The sequence below is a fragment of the Lepidothrix coronata genome, unplaced genomic scaffold, assembly GCF_001604755.1.
Source record: "Lepidothrix coronata isolate B3197 unplaced genomic scaffold, Lepidothrix_coronata-1.0 Scaffold5, whole genome shotgun sequence".
NCBI classification, from domain to species: domain Eukaryota; kingdom Metazoa; phylum Chordata; class Aves; order Passeriformes; family Pipridae; genus Lepidothrix; species Lepidothrix coronata.
In genome coordinates, this window is record NW_016690185.1 from 12,158,992 (window position 1) to 12,185,811 (window position 26,820).

Below are 26,820 nucleotides of genomic sequence, written 5' to 3' on the forward strand. Positions count from 1 at the left end.
CATTTTATACACATGAAAAACTACATAATGTTTTAAACTACATTTTAAACACAGTTTATGTATTCCCAGTCACCTCAACCAGTCTACTCATTATTAGGCTGCACTGCATTTGCTTTAGCATTGTTATTCTCATTAGAGGAATTTTTCCAGCAAAAGGAAGTTCTACGTTGCAGCTCTCCAGTGAAACCGAATAAAATTTTTTCAGATAGTATATGAATTGGACTTACCTATGACATCACCTTGTTCATGAATCATCATTCCTAGATCTTTGAAAATTTCATTGATGTCCATAATATCAGCCTGTAAAGAACCAATCATAGCATCAATTGGCATCACATATTCAAGCATCTCTGCACATTTAGATATAAATAGTGTTCCTTCTCCTCCCGAGTGCATATCCCTGACTCCTTATACTACAGGATAAAAAAACCCAACTTAATGTACTTATTTGGAAGGGGTTTTTTGGTACTATGAGACCAAGTTTATCATAATCAAGTTAACCATCAAATCAAACTGAGGATAAGCATGTGCACAAAGTACACTTCCCAACACATAACAAACAGGATCTCTCATTGCTGAGGGCTCATCTAGACACATGCTTGTATTATAAGTTTAACTGCAGAGAAAAATTCATGACAACATTGCTTAAGATGTATCTAAGCCAAATTAATAAAAGCCGGTGTAGGACATATTTTGCATTAGTTTTAGCATTAGGGTGGTTCAGATTAGATATCAGAAAATTTTTTTTCACTGTTAGGTGGTCAGGCATTGGAACAGATTGCCTGAGGAGGTGGTGGAGTTACCAGACCTGGAAGTGTTTAAGAGGCGTCTGGATCTGGCCCTGGGTGATTTGGTTTAGGGGTTACAGTGGTAATGCTGGGTTGACGGTTGGACTTGATGATCTTAAAGGTCTCTTCCAAACCTGATGATTCTATTATTTCAAAAGCACATTTTACATCTAAAGGCAGTATTTTCAGTTTTAAAGGAAAAAAACCACACCAACAAACAAATCTCCTCAAGATTCACTTCTGCAATTAATGCTCATACCATGGAAACATCAAAAGCATATTCTGCTGTAAAACTACTTGTACTTACTTCAAGCTGCCTAATGGAAGATTCCCTCTCCTCGATAAGACGGAGATCATCCTCTGTAATTTCTTCATCTTGCACTTGTGCTTGTGGTTGACTATCAAACAAAAAACCCCTCAAAACTCACACAGAATTGAACAGGCACAATGAGAAATAATAAAATGACAGTTAACTACATAGCACATTTTACATTACTGGTTAACAAAATGCATGTTTTTACCTTTGCCTGTTTAGCTAACAGGGACAGCATAACCGTCACACCTTAGGTGTAGGAAGCTGCTGCTGTAGCAAAGCTAGTAGCTAGCTAGAAGATAGCTGACTGGAAATTCCAAGTATGAATACAAGGGCAAAGTTCCTTCCGAATTATAAACTGCAGAGTTGATATCTATCAGAGGCAAAAGCAAGCTACCCAACAAAAAATAATCTGAGACCAAGAAGCGGTTCTTGGAGCATATGGAAGCAATGAGACACCCCAGTAAACACTGTGCCCTTATCACAACAGATTTACTCTATTCACAGGTTGAACTCTTCTTCCCTAAGTTTGGGTCTCAGAAAACCCAAAGGCAGATTAGGGGAGCTTAAGGTGATGGCTACAGCTGAAGCATCAGGAGAACTCTTCCTTTTTTCTTCTCATCTATGCCATCAAAATCTCTTCTCTATGCTAGCATTATAGAAGAAAGCCTAACTGAACAACCTATCCCAAATCCCTCCAGAAAAAGGCAATTGATCAGAAAAAAAAACAAAGCAAAACAAAAAAAAAAAACCCGAGTGAAAACAAAAGAAAAAACCCAATCCAAAAAACCATGGGCAGCTGTCTTCCCTGCAGGTCATTTGTTATTCTGAGCTTGGTTGAGGCTTGTGAACTAAGTCAACCTACCTGTCCCAAGACACAAGTGTTCCTTCTTTGTAGCTATCTTCTGGAGCACCACCCTACATGATCAGAGATTAAAAATACAAATATAACATTATGGCCCTGAAAGGAGCACTGTCAGCATTTCTATAACCAGTCAATATTAGAAGGTTTTTAGAAAGTCAATTTCAAACTGAAACATGATTTAACATGCTCTCATTCTGATTTTGCTTTATGCATGCACAAAGATGAAATACAAGCAAAAGCATTCAGCTCAGTAACTGCCTGCTAAAATTTGTAAGTACAATAACAAGTATTTGGCAGACTGAAAAGGCAAAATTGATATATTAACACAAAAAAGCTCAACATCTGAAGCTCCTTAGCACTTCTTCACTTTCATACTCTACAGAAATCTGGCAAGTCATTTTTCCCCATAGGAAAAAACCTGTTGATATCTTAAAGCTACAGCAAAAGCATTTCCAAATCTACTATAAGTTGTTTTTGCAACACTACAGCAAGAAAATGGAGGCAGTTTGTGACAAAAGCAAGGGAAAAGTAACTGTTCTCTTGGGAGATTACTACAGCTTAATGCAGCCTCTACTATAAAGTCATATAACACATGGTCTGCAGTATTTAGGGTGAGATATGAGCTTTCTTAAGTAGCATTATGGAAGCCAGTTTGACATCAAACATCACTGTAAAGAGTATAATGGCACATTTTTCTGATACTTACAGACACCCTTGAGCTGGCTCTTACTCTGGCTACAAAGTCTTTTTCTTTCTCAGCAGCTTGCCTTTGGAGTCTTTGGAAATTTGTAAGTGCTGTGGTGAACTCCCCCACAAGACGGTCTTTCTGTATTTTTCTTTGACGCTATAGGAGAAAAAGTTTTACCAAGTCAAATGAGCTCAGGCTTTCCAAGGCTTTGCTATTTCCAGTCTGCTCAATGCTAAGGTATATATACTCTTTTTCTTCTAAATAGGTATAAGGGAAGACTGTCTACAAAACTATCTGCAATTGCATGGACAAACCTTCTTTCCTTCTGGAATAATAAAACTGCACAAATTAATGCATTTAAAGAGGAAGCTGACGTATTCATTTTCATTTAACAGCTGGAAATGAGAAATGGGCAGGGACAAGAAAGCTTTTACCTTCCTTATCATCTGCTGACTATAAAACCTACTGTTACAGTGTAAAATATTTTGATACCAAGGATGCTAAAATATGCAAAGGTAACTGAATAGAGAGGAAAGGTGCAGAAAAGAAAGAACATGGCACTTCTTATGTATTTTACGTAAATGTTGGAAATACATATTGAGCTGCATCCAGAAGTAGGTTCACATACCCACTTAAGTGCTTTAGAACTGGTACTAAAATACATATTCTAACTTTTCAGGCTTTTTTTGTTTGTTTGTTTTCCTTAAGATGTAGTGAAGAGTAACATTGGACACTCAGGAAAGCCTCTACCAGATTTCCCTAAATATATACAATATATCAACCTTCCTTCCTAATGTCTAAAAGGCTGTAATTTGCCATTCATGAATCTGTTATTTATGCCTTTTGTTGAGATGTAGCTTTGATAAAAGGAGTAAAATTAAACAGTAAAATGTTTCATTGCCAACTTTTCAGCTCCAAGATAAGGAAACAGAGAAACCATAAAAAAGACAACAAACTAAATATGCTTTGCCTGGTTATGTATTAAGACCAAGTTTTAACACTGCTATTAGAAGTTTACAGCTTGACAGGATGAGCACACATGGATCATGGCCTGCCAATTGAATTCAGTGTTTCAAGACCGTTCATTTTCCCAAGGGCTCCTTAGTAACCTATACCGACCAGGCAAGTTGAGTGACAATAACCCAAATCCATGTTTTCTGGGATCCTGTTGGTTTTGTCTTATATAAGTGACAGATTTTGCTAGGACAAGAAACCATAGGATGGCAGACAGGAGTGTGCTAATCACAACAGCCACTTCACATGTTATGTCCTGACAAGATTTTACACAGACCTGGGAAAGAAGCAGCTTAAAGACTGCACAAGTTGTTTTAGTAACAGCTCCTGTCTACTCCTCTTAAGAAAGGAAAAGCCTGTGGACAAGATATAGCACATATGATGATCTGAGTGATGTGGAACGAACACACTGTACATGATACATTGACCTTGGAAGCAGTCAGAGTGCCAGTGGAGTCAGATTTAGTATCACTGCAATGGATTACAAAGTGTCCAGCTACCTGAAGTCACAGGCAGGCACAGTGCACTGCCTTGCTTCCCATCATTTCAGTCAAACTACCTCATTCCTGATACACAAAACCAACTTTGGGACAAGTCTGGACTGCAACAAAATATTCTTATAAGTATTCCCCACTGTGCAAATGTGTTGACTAACTAAACAGTGCTTTGAAAACAGGAAAGAAGAACTGAAGTGACTCAAATACTCTACATGAGCCAACATGATAGTCAAACAAGCCATGTTCTTTGGTTTTATACCTGTTCACTTGTTGCAGCCAAAGATCCAAACTCCTTAATGTACTTGTCAGTTTCTTTGGCAAGCTGGTTGGTGTATTGCTGCTTTTGTTGCCTAAAATCAAATGCAAATTTTCATTAGAGACCATTGGGTTATTTTGCTGAATTTTACTAATTCTCAGAAAAGCAGCAGCACTAAATGCCTCTGTAAAGCACACAAAGCCATCTTTACTCTGTTCTTTACTCTGCAAAGCTATTATCAAACCATCAGCATCAATATTCAAAATAATCAAATAACTCTTGAAAAAGCCAAATGTTCAGACAAGTGAAAAATGGACAGATGAAAGCTCAAGGAAACTTGATATATATATTGCATCCATAAAGGGACTGAAACATGTCCTTCAAAACAGTTTCTATCCTGTTTAGTTGTGAATTTTTGCCTAGATATGTCAGGTTATTGCATAAACTATATCTTCACCTATTCCCAGTCACCAGTAGAATACCCACTGTGGACTGTACTTAGCTAATCTTATGGGCCCTGAACTCACGGTATTATAAAGGAATTTGGCTGTTCACGCAAAATGAACACGATGACTTTGGTTCAATACACACATCCTCCTACTACTCAACAGCCACAGCGCAGCATTAACCGCACCAAAAATGCCAACCTTCTCACCTACAGGGTGAGCACAACATGTCGCTTACGTGCACTTATGATGCTGAGATTAACGTGGTAAAGGAGTTTAATGAGAAAAATCATACTGGCTCATGAGACCACACAGAGAAGTGGAAAGCAGCTGACTGTCTCTGCTAGAGGCATATTAATGAAAGACAACCTTTAGGTGACAGAACTACAGCAGAGCATCTGCCCTGGAGTCTGATTTCACTGCTGTTATATTACTATTTCTGGTACATGTTTATCCTATAATGCCATCCCTTACTGCAGCTTTCATCACTAAAAACGACGTTCCCCTTTCTCTCCCAGCACCCCATCTCACAAAAAACCCACCCCAATATATTCATTACCTAGTGAAACTTATACAGACAGATTAGAAGTGTTGACTGGAGTGGAGGCACAGGTGTATGTTTTTAAACAGTGCTATTGCTTTGTGTTTGTGCCACTTTCCCTTCCCTGACATAGAGCACAGGTTTTACAGAATGCTGATACTTCAGGCAACATGCATGGGCAAACCAGATGACTCTAGTTTACAGACTATCCAAAACTAATTTTAGAAAGCACATCTCAACATTTAAGTTTCAAATACTTCCCTATATTCACCTTTCTCAGTGAAATCAAGAACTCTACCTAACAAAAAATGACCGCATCACCTACCAGGAGATTGTTTACAATGCGACAAAACTAAACATTTTTGTGTGAAGTACTCACAGCTGTTGCCTCAACTCAGGCGTGTCTTGTGGTGTTCCAAGCTGATGTAGTATTCTTTGTATTTCAGCAGCTGTTTGAGAAGAAGAAGAGAAATTTTAATGGGGCAAAGACAATTCCTGCATAGTTTTATGCATTTTTGCTTGATAATTCTAAAGCAATATAAGCTGACAGAAACTGAAACTCAAGACTTTTTCAACCTCCTACAAAGACTCTACTTTTAAGTCTCAAAACAACTACTAAATGGTTTTTGCCAAGGACAAAGCCCAGGGTTTCTTACAAAGGATGAGAAGGTATACAAGTCTTTAGGTAGAAACAGGTAATTTAAAGATTAGTTAATAGTTTCATTTTAATAAGTCTAAATCAAGACTTCTAATATTTTGATAGTCTTATGTTTTTAAATGTGGGATACAAACTACCAGTGATTTTTAAATGTATTTCATAAAATATATTAGTTTTGAACAGCAAAAAGTCATATATCATCTGAGCCTTATTTTCAGCCTGGTATATATTACTGTCACATGAGAAAGCAAGGAGAACAACACACAGAAACTTCAAGGATATGTAGTTTTTCACACTGCAAGACTTATATCCTCAAGATGCTTTATCTCAGCTTAACATCCTCATGTTCTGAAACAAAAGAATATATATCCAGAATAATTTATTTTGCTTGACTCTCAGCTAGGCGTAGACTTGTCTTCCCTGTATTTCTGTGGCCTTCCCCAGGCAGACTGGTATACTGCATAGTCAGTAGAAAATATGTTGGTATCATACTTTGTGGGATCCTCACTTTACTAGCACACTATCTTTTTTTTTATCCCTAACACAGTTAAAAATGCAGTAAGTGACAACTCTATGTAATGAAGAAAACCATACTAAAAAAAAAAGAGTACTTTTCCATATGCCATAAAGAGACCTGTAAGAGACAGAACTTCATATAAAAGAAGAAAATAACCTATGACTTATGTTAACCAGTTAGATAAAACTGGAATTCGTTAAAGCAGTTTTAGTAATAATATTAATTCTAATCTTTGTTTCATAGCAAGTCTCCAGTGAATTAGTGATACTGGATTTTCTACACTGCTTTACATATCTTCCAATGCCAATAACTGCTATAGCCAATTCTTTCTGTGCACACTCATGTAATGAAAATATCAAAACAGGGGAAAGTTAGTACCTAGTTTTGCACAAGGTAAAAAAATAAAATACTTCGAGGCAGATGTTTGAGGAGCATAAACTACTTACAGAATTTCTGAGGGAGAATAGCACTGTAAGATGGGTTTAATCATGGGTTTCAGCTTATATTTTAATTGAGCTGAAAAGCAGCAAAACCGAAGTGAAAATCTTTGACTTTTGCCTACAGTTTGACTACCAGCCACTGAGAGCCATCCCTTTCCTGTCCAGTGGGGCCTCCTGACTGCTGGGCTGAGGCACTGTCCAGCTGCCCATGCTTCTCCTGGGCACCCGCAGCTGGTCACACGTACTGATAAACACAGGTTCAGGTCAATTAAGCTTCTTTTTTGTGGTCACGGTAATGCATTATTTAAAACAAACAAACAAAAGGATAACTGGCTAGTGTCATCTTCAATAGCATAGAGTTTTAATATCTATGAAACTGAACATTAGCTATCCTTTATTTGTTCCAAGGCACTCTCCCTTCTGATTCAAGAGCCAAGGAGCTCAGTAATTCCGTACCTACCTTTAAAAGGGAGAGTAAAAGGAAAACCAAAACAGAGGCAGAAAAAGTTCCGGTGTGTCCTACCGCCACCTAGAGGTGCGTTATTTAACCGCAAGTACAGAAAATGTAGGTTTGCGTTTTAAATAAAAATTCCCTGAAACAAGGCCTATACTTAAAATATTTGCATCCCAAGTTAATTACATACTTATCCTACTTCTAAAGCTGAACACTAGTAGATAATTGAGGGAAAATTAAAAGCCAGCACTGCATAACTGGTCAGCTGTACAATTCCAGATGCAGAGGGAAGTTCACCTCAGCACAAGTCTTACAACTCAGGAATTCAGCATAAAATTAAAATACATTTTACCAGAAAGTCTGTAGCATGCATCAAAATAGCAAAGTGCTAACGGGCTTTCAAGTCATGAGGGAAAAAAATAAAATAAACAAAAAAACCCCCAAGGACTGAACCAACACCATTTTTCTGTGCTTCCTGTAATTTAGCATTTTCCACCTTAACCTTTCATAATCAGAATACTATTCAGAAAAAAACCAGCATTTCTCATATCAATTTTTTTTCATATGAAGTATATTGCATAGAAAAGTGAAACACGGCTTATTCAAGTAAGCAAGCAGAAAAAAAGGCAGAGCATTAAAAGTAAATTTTGGCCAAAAGTCTTCAGCACTATTCCCAAAGCTGCTTCATAAAAAAGCCAAAAGCAAGTTGATAGGACCAGTATAATATGGGTAGTAGAGAAGGTGACCTTCCTGAAATCTTGATTTACAGTGTATGCTTGCAGGTTGATGAGTTAAAGAAATCCATCCTTTGTACTATTTCATGTTAATATAAACACACTGGAGTGTATAGAGACTTTATAGTCTTATAATTCTTTTGGTTTGGATTGTTTACTGATTTCTTACTGTAGCTACTTCTCATTCAAATATTTGATATTATAATATACATATAATCACAAAAACACCTAAACTATAGACATTTGTTCAGACTCATGCACTCATACAGCTTTATTGATAAAAGCAAGATTTAAAACAGGCTTTAAGACACTACCACCTGAATCACACAGAGAAGGTGTCTTGTTCCCTCACATGTACACACAGAGATCTCACAGAATTTGATTCAAAGCAAGAACTACCTTTGAAACTTCTTAAATCAAGTTAGTATCCCTTCCTTTCCTCAAGGAAAAAGCAGGGCAGCCTTAGCCTCTCTTCCTAAAGGTTAGCAACCTCTAGTTGCTCCTTCTACTGCCCTACTTGTGAAATAAGCAGGGAGAATGTCTTGGCACTGAAGAGCAAAACTGCTGGAAGCCTGGGATTACTCTTCATAAAACAGAGGTCCCTAAAGTCCTGGCCTCACAGGTGATGGTGGTATTTACAAGGGTACTGAGCCACTCATTTAACCAGCTTTTCGGCCCTGTGCAGGGAGTTCAGGTTGTCACATCAAGGCTCATGGCATCTGCTCTGGTACCTCTCAAATCACCAGTAACACTCAAATGTCCCGGAGAGCCAAAGGCTTACGCCCAGCTTACAGAGCCCTAGCTCTGCACTGTAAACGTACTGGTAACAGTCAGGGACCAAAGATCAGAGCACGGGTTTGACAGGTTCCTAGGTTACCTCACCCTTTATGGGTTTCCCTTACCCAGTTCCCAATCCTTCAAACTTTCCAAGGAGTTCTGAAAGACAGGAGTAATCTGACTACCAGATGTCCCTCCTGTCCTGGACATTACCAATCCTGTAACAGAGACTGACTGGATCTTGTACATTATTTTAATCCATTTCAGTGTAAAGTCTGACACTTTGGCTCACTTTAGCACTTAGGCTCCTTGGATGTATACAGCTGGCTGCTGGACTTTACTCAGGATCTGCACAAGGGCACACACCACATGCACACAGGCGTTCTTCACCAAAGTCACCAGGACATGGGAACAGCTTGCATCAGAAGTGTGCGAACTCCTGAGACCACTTCACACTGAAGATCAGAGTACACATTTGCATATAATGAAAATCAACAGCTCTCTTAGGGTTCAGACTACAATCCTGCAGGAGCAGCATCTTGCCAGCTGCGGCTGGCAATAAACCACTGCAGAAAGAAAGTCCCCTTTGGGAACTGGGTAGCACAGAAAGCAGGGTACACGATACCATGCAAGCAAAATGCATGTTTTTCCAAGCAACTGCTGTCTTGCACGCAAAAGAAAAGAATCTTTTTTCATCCCAAAATTAGTCTTGTCTTAGAAAGAAGAAATACTATATTAGTAAGAAGACTTTTCACTTGTAATTGCAGCATTCCTGATCTAGATCTCATAATACACAACTATTAGTGGATGAACGCTACTTAGCTACTCTCAGGCTGGTCACATGCTCAGGAACAGGTCAGACATGGTTAATGATGAGCCAGAGAAACAATTAAGACCTAACCTGAATTCCTAAGGAGAAAATTATTCCAGAGTTAGCTTACGTTTTCTTTTACTAAGCCAAACAGTGCTTCCATTTCTAGTTAGTGGAAGCTCTCCCTCTAGTTAAAGAGAACAAAAAAAAAAAAAAAGGCACAGGAAAGAAAAAGTAACAGTGTCTCAGATAAAAGGCTTCCTTTTCTCCACAAGAGTTACAGAAGTAGTCATAGTTACAAGGGAAATATTTACATTTTTTAACAGGTAGGAGTATTTGAGAAGAATGTTCCTGACAGATCTGTAATACATATTTTTTTTCATAGGTAAAACCATATTTGACATACTGGATCACACACTACCCTTGCTTAACAGCTGGCTAGGAAAGAAGAAAGTTTCATCTCCTTCCTCCTCATCTTGCCCTGTTTTTAAGCCAGCTCTGGAAAGCTGTTTCATTACCACAAGTAAATCCCTGTTGATGTAACTGCTGGTTCTGGTCCTTGAACATGAGAATGTTTAAGATCACACAGGAAGTTTTAAACTTAAAATAAAGACACAAATAATTTAATACAACGAAGATCAAAATATAAATAACTTCTTGCCTCTAAGATCATAAGTGCAAATAATGTTATCCCCATTTGAGAATAAGTAATCACTGTATGGGGTGTAACACCACAGCATTGCTACAGAAGAAAAGGTGAAAAAAACCCAACGAAATCCTTCAGTAAAATCCTAATGTTTGAAAGGCAATGAACCAACTAGGAGGATGGAAACGAAGAGCAGATTGCAGGTCATCCACCTTCTCTGGCAGGGCTGAGAAGTGTCCAGCTGAACAAGTGAGTCAACAAATAGCACATCCAATTATAGATTAAGTTGTATGGAATCTAATAAACTGCACAGTCTCTTCAGAGTAGGTTATTGGAACAAAAGAATTACTTGTTAAAATTACACCCGTTCAAGCTGCTTCTGCCTGGGGACAACAGACTTCCTCAATTTATTCAAATCCAATTCAATGTGTTTTCCTTCTGCACTTCAGTTGCGGGTACTTGACTTAAGACAAACAGATGCTGCAGAAAACATTCCTGGATCAATCTTTTATAAAGGCTGTTACACATAGCAACCTAATGGTTACACCTGCCTGGAGGATGGTGACGAGAGGTGTTTCAGGGCTCTGCCTTGGGACCGGTGCTCTTTAATATCTTTATCAATGACACAGACAGTGAGACCAAGTGCACCCTCAGCAGTTTGCAGATACACAAAGCTGAGCAGTGCAGTTGATACAACAGAAGAAAAAGATGCCATCCATCTAGACAAGCTTGAGAAGTGGGCCCATGAGAACTTCATAAAGTTCAAGAAGTCCAAGAGCAAGGTGCTGCATCAGGGTTGGGACAATCCCAGACATGAGCACAAACTGGGTAATTAACTCATTGAGAACAGTCCTGCCAAGATGGACTTTGGGGTTCTTGAGGATAAAAAGCTGGACATACTACAAAGTATGCTAGCAACCCAGAAGGCCAACCGCATCCTGGGCTGTATCAATGGAAGTGTGGCCAGCAGTTCGAGGGAGGTGATTCTGCCCCTCTACTCTGCCTTTGTGAGACCCCACCTAGAATCCTGCGTCTGGTTCTGGGGTCCTCAGCACAAGAAAGACATGGAACTGTTAGAGCAAGTCCAGAGGAGATCCACAAAGATGATCAGAGAGCTGAAGCACCTCTCTTACGGATACAGTCAGAGAGTTGGGGTTGTTTAGCCTGGAGAAGAGAAGGCCCCAGAGAAATCTCATTGTGGCCTTCCAGTACTTAAAGGGGGCTTATAAAAAAAGAGAAAGAGTGACTTTTTATATGGGCAGAGTGTGATAGGACAAAGGGGAATAGTTTTAAATTAAAAGATGGTAGGTTTAGATTAGATGTTAGGAAGAAATTCTTTACTGTGACGGTGGTGAGGCACTGGAACAAATTGCCCAGAGGAGCTGTGGACGTCCCATCTGCAGAAATGTTCACAACTGGGTTGGATAGGCCTTTGAACAACCTGATATAGTGGGTGCTACCCCTGTCCATGTAAAGGGGGTTGAAACTAGATGTAGTTGCAATAAATTCATCAGATGAAAGTCTTCTGTGTGATTGTGTTTCTTTAATGCTATTAGTGTAGTTCACGTTCACTAAAATTTAACATAAACCACAATGCCACAATGCTGTCTGCACACCTCGCTAGCCCTACTTTAACCAAGAGTGACAGTTTATTAGAGGAATCAAGTACCAGACTGGCCAAATGATACCAGCTTACTAAAAAGCATTCCCGTGTCCAAGAGCTCACCTAACTGGAATCAAATATCTAAAAACATCAGTAATTTGGTTTTTTTAAGTAATTTGCTTTATTCTGTCTTAATGTATAACACTGATTATTCTGGAGCAGGATAATACATTAGCAGAGAAAAACAGTAATTGAACTACTGTGGGAAGGAGAAAACAAAATGAGGGTAGGGGGTGAAGATTGTCCTCAGAGCTCTAAAGACTAAAGACTCTTTAAGCATAGAAGAGTGGGAAAACATCCAGTCTTGTAACCTTTTCTCTAGATTTTATTACAGCTTCTAGCATTTCTAAATAGAATCATGCCCCAAAGTGACCAGGAACATCAGCAACAATGTCTGGAGTTCAGGATCTGCCTTCATTTGTGCTTTTGTAATCATTTCATGCTAATGTACTCCCATCTAAAATGGTCTTTCAAGAACACTGTGAAGTGGAATTGAAATAATGCCTGTTCTTCTAATGTGGGCATAGAACACACTAAATACACATTGGTTAAGTGCACAATAACTGATCATGTGATCAAGTATTACAGCTCAGCCAAGGCAAAGTCATTAAATCAAGCTACAATCATTTTATATTTATATCCTAAAGTGTCCCTGGTAACTCCCTGAAACCCCAAAGGTTGAATGTTCCTCTAAAGAATACCAGTCACTTATAAAGTTATGAAAATGAGGCACAGTTCTGCAGTAAACTGCAGCTACACAAACACCATAAACCCAACCCACTTACATGAAGAAAGTTTGTTTTTTTTAAGAGGACAGGTCATTACTACAAGAAGCTAACTCAGAAGGTAACATGGAAGCAATGCACACAACACATCACTGACTAGTCAACACAAACAAGTCGCTGATACTCCGGGGGTTACTCACAATCAACCACTGACCTGGGTTTATTCTGTGCCCTAACTGGAGTGCAGCCTCCAGCACAGAAGTTTTATAGATTTGATAGAGGGCTCTCTGTATAGTCAGACTGTTATGCAATCTCCTCCTCTCCTGTCCGCAAGGAGAAAAGATCCAACAGAACTGAGCAGGAACAGGTACTTTAAGTACCCCAGAGAGACTCTGAAATATAACTCTCTAGAGATAGGAAGGAGCATGAGGACCCTGGCCATATCTCTTCTGCCCTGCTGAAAAAATGCAGGCTGTTTTGCAAAAGTCATCTAGTCAAGGTGAGTCCATTTATACTTGCTCCATCAGCAAAAACAAGAGTTGCAGTAAAAATTGTGGATGTCTTTCCTGGACACCTTGTTATTTGTAAATTGTGGTTTTACAATTTCCAAATCTTCCAAACTAAGATGGCTTAATTTACAAAGGTCTTTCTTCCCCACCCTGCCCAGACTAGTTAACTAAGGTAATGCAATACAGTGTAGGTCAAGGAAAAAATCTACCTTTTCTGCACATAATAACACAAGAAGTGTGCTGGGGTGTACATGGAAGATCCATTTTTCACTCTATTCTCCTGCTAGCATAAATAAATCCCCGTCCCTCTTGTTGAATATCATCCAAATCAGACACTGTTTCATATGTAATTTTCCATAGAACCAAAATATTTTAACAAACAGGACAAACCACAGGAAAATATTAACAAACTTCAGATTCATAAACAAATCTGTGAAGCAAACTACCTTAAATATATATATCTGTGCTACTTTACATAGAAGAAAGCCTTTAGTAACTGCATACAAATGATTCAGGCTTGAAGTTTTCAGAAACTTTTTATTTCTAAAAGAACTACAGACTTCATAACTTCACCTCATTGCAGAAAGACAAGCATTTACAAAGACCCAAAATAGATGAATTTCTCCTCAATTCCTCTGCCTTGAAAAAGTCCACAAAATGGAGGACCATAATGGGAGCTTAAAATCCCTAAATAACCAGCCTTTTCCACGTTTTACAGAAACTTCATTTCAAATCCAAGAAACCTTTCTGACAAAAGCAACAATAATACAAAATTTGTTCCATAAAGTTAAATCTGATTAACTGCAGTGAATTGGAAATTTCTAACAATATCATCATTAGAAGTCTCAACCAGCTCTACTTTAAGCCTATTTGCTTTGAAACCACACCTGTACAAAACCACACTTTATATAACAGAATTCTGTTTTCATACAGGCTCTGACTTTAACACCTCAGTGATTTCATTTATTTTCCATGTGCCCCTCTGTGTTCTTTAGATAAGAGTAATCATGCGAACCTGTTGGTGACAGACACAGTTTTTAATTAATGTTTCAGCCTGTTTTAGCTGAACGTTTTAGCTACTTACTGGACTTAAACGACAGCAAAAAGGCATCTCTCAAAATTCTTAATTTTTTCCAGGGTTTAATCTATGTTTAGGATTTTCTACAGTTATATAAAGTGAATGGGAAAGTCATATGATTGATCTAATTCTACTTCCATTTTAACAACATTCAGTGAAAACACTGGCTTATACAAAACTTGAGATGCAACAGAAATTGAACAAAATTGTTGTCACAGGACAAGTATCACATGACAGAGGGATCTCTGCTGGCTTAAGCTGGCCTTCTGGGAATGTGCTCTATATGAATTGGTGTTTGTGCTACCTCAACAAATAGCAAAGAAAGTCAGCAGAAAGCAAAAGTTCTTATAAGAAAGAATCTCTCAAAGTCAGACTCCCTCTGGCCATATGTGGATCATGGCTATTGAATTTTATTTAATTTTTATTATCTTGCAGTATTCAGAACATGTTTTTCCAGCTGGGCTGATTTTCAGTGTGCATGAACAAGTCAAATATTCTATCACTGACCTTGCCAATACTGAGCAAGGTCTTACTTGCTTTGCAACTACCTCTGCACAAAATCCTGACACGACCTGGAAGAGTTGGGAAGTGAAGCGAAGGAATATGAATGCATCACTTCAGCTAGCGCAGCTTCTCCAACTGTTTGATTACTGTTTGCAAACCGGAAATGTTTTAGAACTCAAAGACTGAGTGTATTTTACAAATGTTAGTCTTTGTTCTGTGTTCCCAAGCAAAAGGCAGCATTCTAAACTTCTTCTAAAGCAACAGCTCCCAAAGCCCAGCTTAAGATGCCAGTGAAGACTTGACAGTTATATATCTAGGCTGCATCCTTCTTGCTTTTCTTTGGGGGTTGCTCTGAGTGACATATTTGGTAGCTACAAATAAAATATTAGAAGCTAAGCAAACCAAAGGCATACTAATCTGCTTCCTCAATGACCCACACATGGGAGAATGATTTAAGAATTATGTGGGGGGAGGAAAAAGCATGTCTGGCTACTTCTTGCACAGTTCCTGTCAGAGACATGAGTCAAATCTTTCCAGTTGAGCAGAAGAGGCACCTATTCCTCTAACCACATCCTTCCTACATTTATAACTGTGGAGTTCTTCTCCCTGTAGAGGAATGCTACTCCCATTTTGCTCCCTCTTGGGAACATCTTTTTAAATAAAATGCTTTCCCTCTTTTTGCCACACACAGAGAATTAATTTTTTAAAATGCAGAAAACAGTCAATTTCAAGGAAATGCTCCCCTTCATCTTCAGTTGTAAGAAGTCTGAAAGCAACATATTTTAAAGACTTTAAATTATACTTTTTGTTTGTTTTGCTTAATCCACTTTCACCTTTCCACTTGTTGAAAGAGATCACATTTATACAATTGTATGCCCTTCAAGAAGAGGAGGTAAAAAAAAAAGAAAAAAACCCCAATCACATATGTATTCAATGCTCTCATTCTCCTAGGCATATATATCCCAGTATGCCTGGTAGAAATACAGATTTGTAAGCAGGCAGGACTTGTTTTGTCACAAAGAAATATATTTTACTAGCTCACCTTGTATCTGTGCATCACACTTATTCCTTGTCTATCCAGTTGCTGTAAATGAGTGATCAATATGAAATATTTCAAGGAAATACTGAAAGAAGGCATTGAGATTTATCTCAAGAGCAGCTGCCATTAAGCTGCCACATAAGTGAGACTGCAATCTAGGAAACCCAGTTCTAGAACTACTGCTCCTTCAGTAAACACTGATTAAACCACCTTGATAATAGGTTCTCCATCTGCAAAGCCCAGACACGTTGGAGCTTTACACCCCATAGGTATTCTTCCATATATTCTCTTCTCCATACTCCTGTTCTTCATATCCAGAAAGTTGGGGAAAAACCTCAACCACCTTTAAATGCACTGGACTTCTGAAATATGAAATGTAGGTCATCTAGATTTTATAATCAGATATAAGATAGGCCTGGAATGAGAATTACATTTACTTTGGACTCAATTCCAGACAGATAGACTTTGAAACCTTAATTATCAGTTGTGTCCTCTAAGACAAATTTAGGAGCTGCCCAAGTCTATTTCATTATATGCTTCTTTGGTTTTATTACTTAAATCTGAAATTTCCCTAGCTGTTTGTAGATCTGTTTCTCATCACTGTTAACACGAACCTGAAACCAAACCAGTGAGACATGGCTTGCCGGCATCGCTGACCTCTGCGACATTCAGCACACAATGCTGCAGCTCATTCAAGCACATGTGATTCAGGCTCCCCATGTGTTACAGCACTTCTCAGAGTCACAGGTCCCTAAGCCTGCAGGTTTCTTCCCATTTGACCTGGAACTTCCTGCAGCTCACACTTTCCAACAGAAAGTTGGACAGGTATTACACATGGGAACAAAAGAGCTAGAAAAGTGTACATAAGCCCTTAGAGAACTCAGTCCAGGAAACATGTTCTCGATGTTCATAGGATCCAGATCCTCATAAAATCTAACAGAGAATGGACTACAAGAGTAACTGAGTGGTTACACTTCAGTCAGGTCTACAGAAAAGTAAGGGATGGAATCCAGCTGTGTAGCTACCAGAACCATAAAAGTGCTTGGCTGGAGCTTTTGAAGGCAAATCTCCTGTTTCTGAAGCCAGGTAGCAGTGGGGCTAAGAGACATTTGGACTTGGAATGGCAGACGCATCTGCCTATTGCTCAGACTTTAGCTGTCTAAATTTCAAAATGCAAAAGACAGCAGGATTGCATGTCTTTCTGACATTTCTCCTTCTATCTAAGCCTGAGCAGCTTGCTTTTAGTATGCCTTGTTTGTCACAAGGGGAGAAGACACACAGTAGAAGGAAGAGAAGAGATGGAAAAGAAAGGATGAGATTAAGGAATTGCTGCATCCAGTATACAATGGTTAATTATGTTCAGCAACTGTCTTCACAATGCTCCAGTTTCAATCACTGGTTTGACTTTATGTTTTCACCTGACAAACAAAACTTTTTTGCATCTTGGAGCCTCAGTGTCTGTCACAGTTTGGCAGTTGCCTCTGGAGGACCAACTTAGATGCCAAGAGACTGAAAGAATTCACTGAGCAGACTTTAAGAAATCAAGTATAAGGACTTTTAGAGAGCCAACTTCTTAATCTTATATTGAGGAAATACAACCCTGATCTACAGAAACTTTTCAATAAAGCAAATTTGCAATTTTTGTTCCTGTCTATTGAGATCTTAAGAAATTCTATCTGGAAGAATATAAAAAATGTAGCTGAAAAAAATGTGCTAAACTAACTGTGCCACTAACCTGTGCTAAAAATACCAACTCCTTGAACTTGTCTTGCAAAACAAAGATCAACTTTTTAATAAAAACTGACATACCCAACTGATCATTATTCATTTGAAGTTTTAATAATAAAACACTTCTTTCTGCATGCACTCTGCATCCCGAACAACATAAAACACATGCGTGCCAAAACTAGGCACGTGCTGTTCATGGATACCTCCCTTCTGATGAACAGTATACTTTGCATAATTTGTGAATCAAGTTGTATTTGCCTCACACACACACCCACACAAGAGGAAGCTGCAAGGCCACAGCTTCTGTCCCTGCTAAACAATTAAAGCTTCAGCAAATACTTGATGCAGTCCTTGCTCAGCAAACATGTCAACCAATCTTTAGGTGCCATATAACTGGCCAGGACAAAACTGGTGAATATAGAGTGACACTAAACTTCCCCATGGCAGATCACTCTTAACCACATATACGAAGGACTGAACATGCTGTGTAGGGTGCCACAAACGTGCCAAATGAGTGGGCAGAGTCAGAGTGAACTCCCATGAATGAATCTGAGAAACTCACCTTGAATGGGGGCACTACTAAAGTTTTATAAAAAAATGCATAAATGCAACTTACAGCACTGTGTGATCTTCTGGATGTTAGAAGTTATGCGTTGGGCTAGTTGATTAGGATCCCCAAAACCCGGTCCGTACGACATGGCTGAGTAGAGTTGCTGTAAAGATCATCCACAATGGGAAACAGTCAGATAGTCTCTACCTATAAAAAACAATAGTTTTGATCATTGGCTTATAAAGGTCTTCACCATCTTAAAGAAGAATACATAGGAAAAGATTAAAGAAAACTCCATATACTAATGCTTACTCTCTCCAAAAACACAGTACTTCAAGGACAGAATTTAAGGGAACGCTTTCTTTAAAAAGTATCAAATAGGAATATGACGTCCTTTTTGAATTTCCTACAATAGCTCTTACTATTGAGATTCTTAGTAATACACACAGCTTAAGATCTGCAATTACTCTACAAGAGTCACATCACAGAAACTACATCCTTTGTCAGACTTCTTACATATTTTCCCCACTGTAATCAAAGAAAGAGTATACATTTTCATTTGTTGCCATTCCAGAAGAAAACTGATGTTTAATCTGAAAATGCTAAATTCTCTAAAGAATTATGTCCCAAACTAATCATATTGTTATTTCCATAGCCTGTATCATCCATCCCAGCCATGCCGGGCAGGCAGCAGGCCCCCAGCCCCAGCGGCCGCCGGCCACGCCGGGCAGGCTCCCGGTGGCCACCTTGGAGGAGGGGAGTAGAGCGGAGGAACTGTGGAGCACACAGAGGTTTACCAGTCCAATTTAGGGGAGGGGGAGGGGGTCTACTGGGCTGTGGGGTCTCAGTGAGGTAGAAGCCTGTGTACCCCTATGAGGTTGCGAGCTATGCTGGCGACGGTACATGCCGTCGGTAGGGTCTCCCATGCCAGAGAGGTCAAAAACAAAGGGTCAGATATGTCCATGGGCAGGATGGGCTCACTAGCCTTCTGGCAACCCTCCTAGGAGAAGGAAAACGCTAATTTCCAAACCCGGGCAGATGGAGCTCGCTTAGCCCTGTAAGGCCATCCATCTAAGAGAAGGTCACTCTAATTAAACCTACATCCTGAGGACCTCGCTGCCACTGTCCAAGCTTGCTTGGCCCTGGCAGATGAACTTTAGGATTAAAGGGTGGGTTCAGTTCCACGCATACTGCATCTCACCTAAAAAATCCATTGCGCAGGCTCGAAGGCTTTACCCACATTTGCAAAGCCCTGCAGCGATGGGCGAGAGTCAAAACGGCAGGTGAAAGGTGCACTGGAAGCCGCAGCCCCAACCCTGGATGGAGGTGGTTCAGGATATTGGTCATTTGAGACTGACCGAAGATGACATTCTCTTGGGGCAGCACCCTGAATGTCCAAGTAGCCTTTTCAAGGACAGCACTGCTTGCTCCACTCAGAGAGGGGCCTAGAAAAGGTGGCCTAAACAAAGCTCATCTCCCCCTTCACCCAGTTGGTTAACTGCAGCCAATGGGCATCTTCTTCCAATGCGGTCACACAAAGATCAAAAGACAAAGGCACACACCTGCCTCCAAAGGTGTACCCAAATTAACTCTAGCATGCTGGAACATCAGAACCATGCTCGATTCTGCAGATAGCGGACGTCCTGAGCATCGTTCTGCCCTAATTGCCCATGAACTGGCTCGTCTCAACATCGACATTGCTGCTCTCAGTGAAGTTCACCTTCATGAGGAAGGCAGCCTCAGAGAACATGGTGCCGGTTACACACTCTTTTGGTCAGGTAAGCCCAGAACCGAAAGGCATCTCTCGGGAGTCAGCTTCATGATCAAAAACTCTATTGTTCCTAAACTCAAAAATCTGCTGACAGGTCATTCTGACCGCATTATCTCCCTACGCCTTCCACTCCACATTGTAACAAACGTGGGTAGTGCCCTTCCCAAATCTTCGTTCGCGAAGCCTAGCCATGATGATGATGATTACCTATCCCACCAATACAATCCAGCCTATATAACCACTAGGAAAAAAACCCATCAGATATCACACAAGATATCAGAATGAAGAAGGCACTTTATTTCCTCTAAAGATCAATAATTTGTATCAACTTCAGCTTTAGTTGTAACCCAGTGTCACCTAAGTCTTACGAATTACCACTTTATCCTGTTTCATCTGGTGTATTTCTCAATATGAATTCATTTTTCAACAACTTGGGTATTCAAATGCATTTTTAGTGGTGCTTTTTCCTCCATACAGACCAAAGCTCAGCACAAGCTCATATGCTCATATCCCAAATCTAAATTAACAATACATGGATTACAATACCCATGCAAATCAAAACTGGCAGTTTATCTGTTCTGCAGTGAGAATGCAGACTAATCAAGCATAAATGCATCCAACACAATCCCACAATTTCATCCAGGCTGTGCTCTCCTGCACATCACCTTTGTGGGTTCAACATTTTAACTTCACCACTTTCCCACATTTCCAGAGTTCAACCCAAACCATGTGCCTTCCAAGCAATGTCCTGTTCTCCTGGCCTATCAGCTTCTGGTTAACAGACACTGCTAAAACTCAGTTTCAAGGAGAGAGAAAAAGAAAGTACATTAAATATGTAAAAAGAAGGAAATGAAAAGGCCAGCTGATTTGTTAAGTATGATAACAGCTGTGCTACAATTTGCGAACCCAAGTCCTTACAAACTTTTTTTTTAGTACAAACAATTAACACTCCCTGTTGCCAAATATTTTCTTTCACCCTTGGAAATGCCTGTATTAATACAGGCAGCAACGCCCTGGTTGTTTTTGTATCTCTATGATATGAAATGACCTTTAGTGGAGCCCGGACACTGTATGGGTCGCGTCATTGTATATGCCCAAAACTTCACCAGGGATGTAACTACAAAGGTCAGGCCCACCCCTGTTGCCCTGCAGGAGACACCACCTATGCCAGATGAACAAGCTGCTGCTACTCTGGAGACAAACCCTGCATGACTTTGAAATGAATGCTCCACTAGGGTCCCAAACCCTGCCTGGAGTCTTTAGGCCCTGAGGTATCCCCTAGAAATGAACAACCTGATTGCAGATGAGGTGACAGGGAGAGTATTTGCACTCTTCTACTTACTTGCTGCACAATTGCCCTCTAGTCATGCCAGCTCTCTGCAGTATCGTTTCCTTTGTCTGTACCACATGCAGATTCAAGTTATTTTGACTGAAGTCAGTCAGCCAGACAGCCTAAATACCACTTATCTGGACCAAGGCTGGTGTAACAACCCTTGATCTTTTTGGAAACCCTAGGCAACACTGCACTGAATTTGGACTGTAAGGCCAAAGCCATGCAAACTTTAAAGTTAATAAACAGCTCTATACCCTGCTGTATTGACTAAGTAAGGAAATCTACCAATTTAGTGGAAAATACAATCATAGGCATAACATCCAAAGAAACTTCCTAAACACTTAGTTTGAAAAAGATTTTTCAGAACTGCTGACAGACTGGGTTTTTTTTGAAGTTATGTCTATTCCTAGACACCTTAGTAGCATGCTAGCTACAAGGCTAGCACTGACTAAAAATACTTTTTAGTTAAATATTACAGTTAATGTCAAAAGTCAATGTTAAAAGTTAAACATATGTTTGAAGTTAAAATGCTGCAAAAGACCAAATTACCTTGTGTAGAACTAACATAGTCTTTCATGATTGTTTTTTCTTCTTTCATATTTGTATTCACGAACAGCTCCTGTAACACTGTTCTCAGGAGCATCATTACAATCAAGAGATATAAACTGACTATTTCATCCAATTCTTGACAAAAGCAGTGACTGCTTTTCATTGTCTTGCAAACTTCTACAGCTAACCATAAGTATCTTTAAACAAGTTACACTGCACTATACTGACAAATGTACAGATTGTACAATACATAAGACTTTGAATTTTTCAACTTTCTAGCTACATAGGCAGCCAAACACAACACATAATGAGAGGATGTTCAGATGATAGATTGCAAAGTCCACAGGATACAATTCAGCTTTTCATCTGCAAATGCAGATCTCTCTGATTGTTGATACAATTCTTTGTATCAGCTCACATACCTGAACTGAGATTTATAGTAAATTTGTAGGATAGCAATGTAAATTCACAGCTGGTTTACTCCATGCAGATTCTTCCACTAGCAATGCTATTGATGAGTATTCTAATAACACAGGTTGGTGACAGAGTAAGCTGCTGGCCTGGGGAACAGACAGAAAGAGATGTAAGGGGCAGCCATCAGCTCTCATCACCTCTCAGTCTTCACCACGCTTTAGCCTTCTAGTTTTCACAGCAACATGGGCATCTGAACTGAATAAACACCCTATTTCAACCCACGCACCCTTCACCTGTTAGTGTTAAGTTACTCAAACTCCTCTGAAAACAGATAGATAGGCCCTCGGGAAGTCAACTGGTGTTTTTGCTAATGTCTTTGACCCAGACAAAGTCAGGGTTTCAACCACCAGGAAAGAAACCAGGCATGCACCAAGCATTTCCTTCCATCCAAGGGGATAGAAGCATTCATCAAGATTCTGAATTTCCATAGAAATTACTCCTTTTCACTTCCACAGCATTTAACTGCTCTGTTGTGATATATTTTGGCATTACTGGCTGCATAACTTATAAATTGGGGAAGTTAAAAATCTGCTGCAGCTGAGGAAATTACAGTTTGTGTTCAAACTGGAACAGAGCTCCATCTATGGTAGTCTTCAGTTCCCCTAAAAGTTTCAGTCAGGTGTGAGCTTCTGATTGTACCTTTTATGTTCCACTCAGTATCTCTGCCTTTGGGAGTACACCTAGTGGCAACTCAGCTTGCCAAGCTACTGAAGAAAGTCAAAGGAACCGAGTCCACTGTCACAAATGAAATGAAAAATCAGGACATTTCATCAACACTCCCTGAAGCAGGACCTCGCTGCACATATTTGAGGTTTAAAGAATTCAAAGGACTTCTACATATTTTTCATAATTTTTGCACTACCTGGTTCCTCCACTGTCACTCTATACCAGAGCAAAAACGAACCTTAGTATCAATATATTTTCTAGAAAGGTGTTTGTCAGGCATGGGAAAAGATCCATTTTTCCATAGGTTATGAATGTAGAGACAAGAAACTGGGAACTCCAAAACCAAGCAGCTCCCCAGTGTCATTCTTGAAAGCTCCATCAGAACAAAAGGATATGATGTGTCAGATCTCACAGCAGTCACCTAAATATCTTCAAGGCTCCAGTCAGCTACAGTTAAGTACCTAATTTATCTTGTATTTTCTCATTTAGATATTCTAAAAGTCTTCCTTCTCCCATAAATCTAGACCATACACATTAGGATAAGAACCCTTAAGCAATAGCTTTACTGTTTGAGGAATGTTTCAGCATCAGGACCTAGAAATGATTACATGGAACCTTAACTTTCAGAAAGCAAAAAAAAAAATACATGCTACATTCCATAGAACACTTGGAAATTTAAATCTGATCTGAATTTACATCTGATTTTATGCCCTTAATTATCCAGAGACAAGTCATGGGGCTTTCTTTAAGTGATTTTTTTTTTCCTAAATAAAGGTCACAGTAACAAAGCTTCTTGCCAACAATAAGACTTCCCTTGTAAACTGCTTCCCCCTCACAAAAAAAAAAAAAAAGTTTAAAATCCTTCAAGCAGGGTGAAAACACAAGTAAAAGTGATGAACTGCTGAAAGACTTCAGCAAAAATTTCAGCCAGTCACAATGTTAGTTACAGAAAATATAAGGATTTCCTGCTACAGCACCTCAGGGATTCTCATAACTGACTCATAGCAACTGACTTAGTGAGATACAGGTGAGCATTAAATCTGTCACTATTTTCTCTAGTGGGGATGAGGGAGGTCGGAGTTTTTTTCTGGACTTATCTCTTTTTTCTTTAAACTTAAGCTAAAATATTTATGAGACAGATATCATATTTTCCACTATGTGTTTTTACAGCTCTTAATGTACTGAAATCTTGGTCCACAAAGGCAGGCTGTAGGGCCCCCATAATAAAAAAAACAACTGTGGAGCATAACAAACATGCAAACAAAATTAAATCCTTTTGGTCTTCTTAAAAGAAAAGTTTTCAGATTTATTTTTTTTTTGTGATCTAGTGTCAGGTGAAGTCAAACTTAAATCCATATAGGGAAGGAAACAGTTCATTTAAAACTTTATTTCTCCTGCAGCAACACTTACATAAAAGATGTCAAAAGATAATTTTCTATCCACTCTGCCCAATTCCCTCAGTCTTGCAACACTAGTGATGCTGGAACCTAACAAAACCAAGTTTACATTGTCTAACAGCTATAAGTACTTCTTTTTTTTTTCTTTTTTTCTTTCCTTTTTTTTTTTTTCCTGGAAAGAATTATTAGATTGTGCCACTGGTCAGTGTTTTAGTCATTTTTCCTAGAAAAGATTCCATTGAACAAAGATGCAATTTAAAGCAGTGGTGTTTAAACTGCCCAGCATGAAAAACTAAATTACAGAAACCTAAAATACTACTAGGCCTAATGCATCACCAATGCTTAGCATTTACAGATAAAAAAAAATAAAATGTTTGTAATTGTCTGATTCATCCACACTGATATTTATAATGAAGTAGGTAAGAATCACATGCTTTCGCAAGCCTAAAGGAACATTTTAGTTCTTGGTAAAATGCCTTAAGAGAATTATGTTTCCTAGGAGTGCACAAAGTGTTTAAAGGCCTGATGATGAAGCAGGAATAGGAAAATGAACACTAGGGACTGGAACTATTGAGGAAGATAGGGAACAGGAGGTCTGAAAATGGACCTGAAATGACCGTTTCAAAGTGCCTAGTTTCTTGTGCTACTGACAGACAAACATCATTTCATGTGAAAATGAAGATGGATTAGAAGCACAGCACACCTGGCATGCTAGATAGTCTAACTCAAATCTCCCTAATGGTAGTTTGTTCACATTGAACCAAGTGCTCAGATCAAGTGCACCAAGGGAGAAGTTACCTTTGCACAAAATCTTACTGCAATGGATGTCGAGTCTCTCTGAGGCCCACCAGGATGCTAATAACTACATATAGCTCATGGTCTCTTTTTTTCTCCTCCCCCAAGAGTTTCACTTCAGTGTAAGTCACCAAGAAGAGTGCCACTTAATATTCTGCCATAAGACTACAAAAGACATCTTCATGAAGGGAACACAAACACAGTTTATAACAACGCCACCATTTAGCATCACTTTCTTCTAATTTTAAGATATTTTAACTTTTCTTTTTTGGCCCCTTTCTTTTCTGTTAACAGTATTTGCACAAACTGCAAGCTCTGAGCAGAAGGGCTGCACTGCTGGCAAAGCACAAGACTGGATAATGACGCGTCAGGAGCGCTCCTCTCGCCCCGTGGCACAGCCCTCTGCCTTTGCAAGGCTTGTTCGTCAGTGGAGGGGGTCACAACACATGAGCACATTGCTTCTGGAAAAGTATTCCTGCGATTGTATCACTGGGCTTCTTCAATTTAAGATGCAGTGCCTTGCATTGCACGGAAAGTGGAGCGAAACCTTCCATTTAATTGCAGAGTTTGCAGAAGTGCCCATCCCTGATGCAGCGGGGAGTGATTCACCAGGAAAGTAGCGATAACATCGGCCCAGGGGCCCGGCGCGCCAGGCCCGGGCTCGGTATTTACATCGGTGACTTTTATAATCTCCCTTCCTCCCGCTGACATGCTCACCTCGGACCTGGAACAGCACGGGGAGCACTTCCACACGGCGGAGGCGCGCGTCCTACCCTACAGTTCCACACAAGCTCCTGTAAAACACCCGCTGTAGGCCCCGACTCCCTTCTCAGAGCATCGCGGCCAGCGCCCAGTCCAAAGCCTCGGTACCGGGGGTGTCCCGGGAGGGTGCAGGGGAAAGGGGCTGGTGCTGTCACGACCCACTGCGCTCCAACACCGCCCCCGCCGAGGCCCCGGCCCCGCCACCCCCGTCACCCCAGTCCCGCCCGCAGCCGCCCCACTCGCCCCAGGGCCGGGCACGGGGGGGCGGCCCCGAACCCAGCGAGGGCCCGAGGGGCGCTGAGGCCCTTCCCGCCGCCCTCTCACGGGCTCCCCGTGCCTGTCAGCCCCTTCCCGGTTGGCTGGACACCGCCCTGGTCACCCCTTTCCCCGGCGGGAGGGGGGACAGCGAACACCCACCGCACCCCTGAGGGGCTCCGGCTGCTCTTACCCGGCCCCGGCGAACCCGCTCGCAGGGGCGCGGCGGGGGCGGTGGCGGCTGCAGGGCGTGGAGGGGCGGGTAGGACCCGGCCCGGCCCGGCCCGCCCCGCCGTGACGGCGGCGGCGAAGGGAGGTACGGCCCTGCCCGGCCGGTGCCAGAGCAGGGCGGGCCGGGGCAGGAGCGGGCGTGGCGGCGCTTGGGCCTCCGAGGGGACCCCGCTGCTGCAGGGCCCGGGGGCGTCCGGGGGGAGAGGGGCAGCCCCGTGCGAGTGGAAAAAAATGGGGATAGGGAGAGGGGAGAGTGTAATGTAGGGAATAGATACTGTTGCATCCGGAAGTAAGGGGTAAACATGAACAAGGAAACGATATTGCAGAGAAAAATACGAAGTTGCTA

General features: G+C 40.5%; 1 protein-coding gene across 5 annotated transcripts in view; it reads right to left on the reverse strand.

The window, feature by feature from the left end:
- Nucleotides 1-26,540, reverse strand: part of STX7 (syntaxin 7) — a 40,432-nt gene extending 13,892 nt beyond the window's left edge. For 3 of the 5 annotated variants that reach the window (XR_001877221.1, XR_001877220.1, XM_017830009.1), the window contains exons 1-8: nt 26,437-26,540; nt 18,308-18,448; nt 5,788-5,857; nt 4,425-4,515; nt 2,673-2,810; nt 1,967-2,019; nt 1,096-1,186; nt 228-300 (exon numbers count right to left, since the gene is read on the reverse strand). Coding sequence is in view for 3 of the 5 variants with exons in the window: in XM_017830009.1 (XP_017685498.1) it covers nt 228-300; nt 1,096-1,186; nt 1,967-2,019; nt 2,673-2,810; nt 4,425-4,515; nt 5,788-5,857; nt 18,308-18,389 (598 nt within the window). In the remaining 2 variants the exon portion in view is untranslated. Of the gene's footprint in view, nt 1-227; nt 301-1,095; nt 1,187-1,966; nt 2,020-2,672; nt 2,811-4,424; nt 4,516-5,787; nt 5,858-18,307; nt 18,449-22,316; nt 22,455-25,943; nt 26,176-26,436 lie in introns of those variants that run through there. The other 2 variants (XM_017830015.1, XM_017830023.1) reach the window with 2 other exon arrangements.
- Between the last annotated feature and the right edge of the window lie 280 nt (nt 26,541-26,820).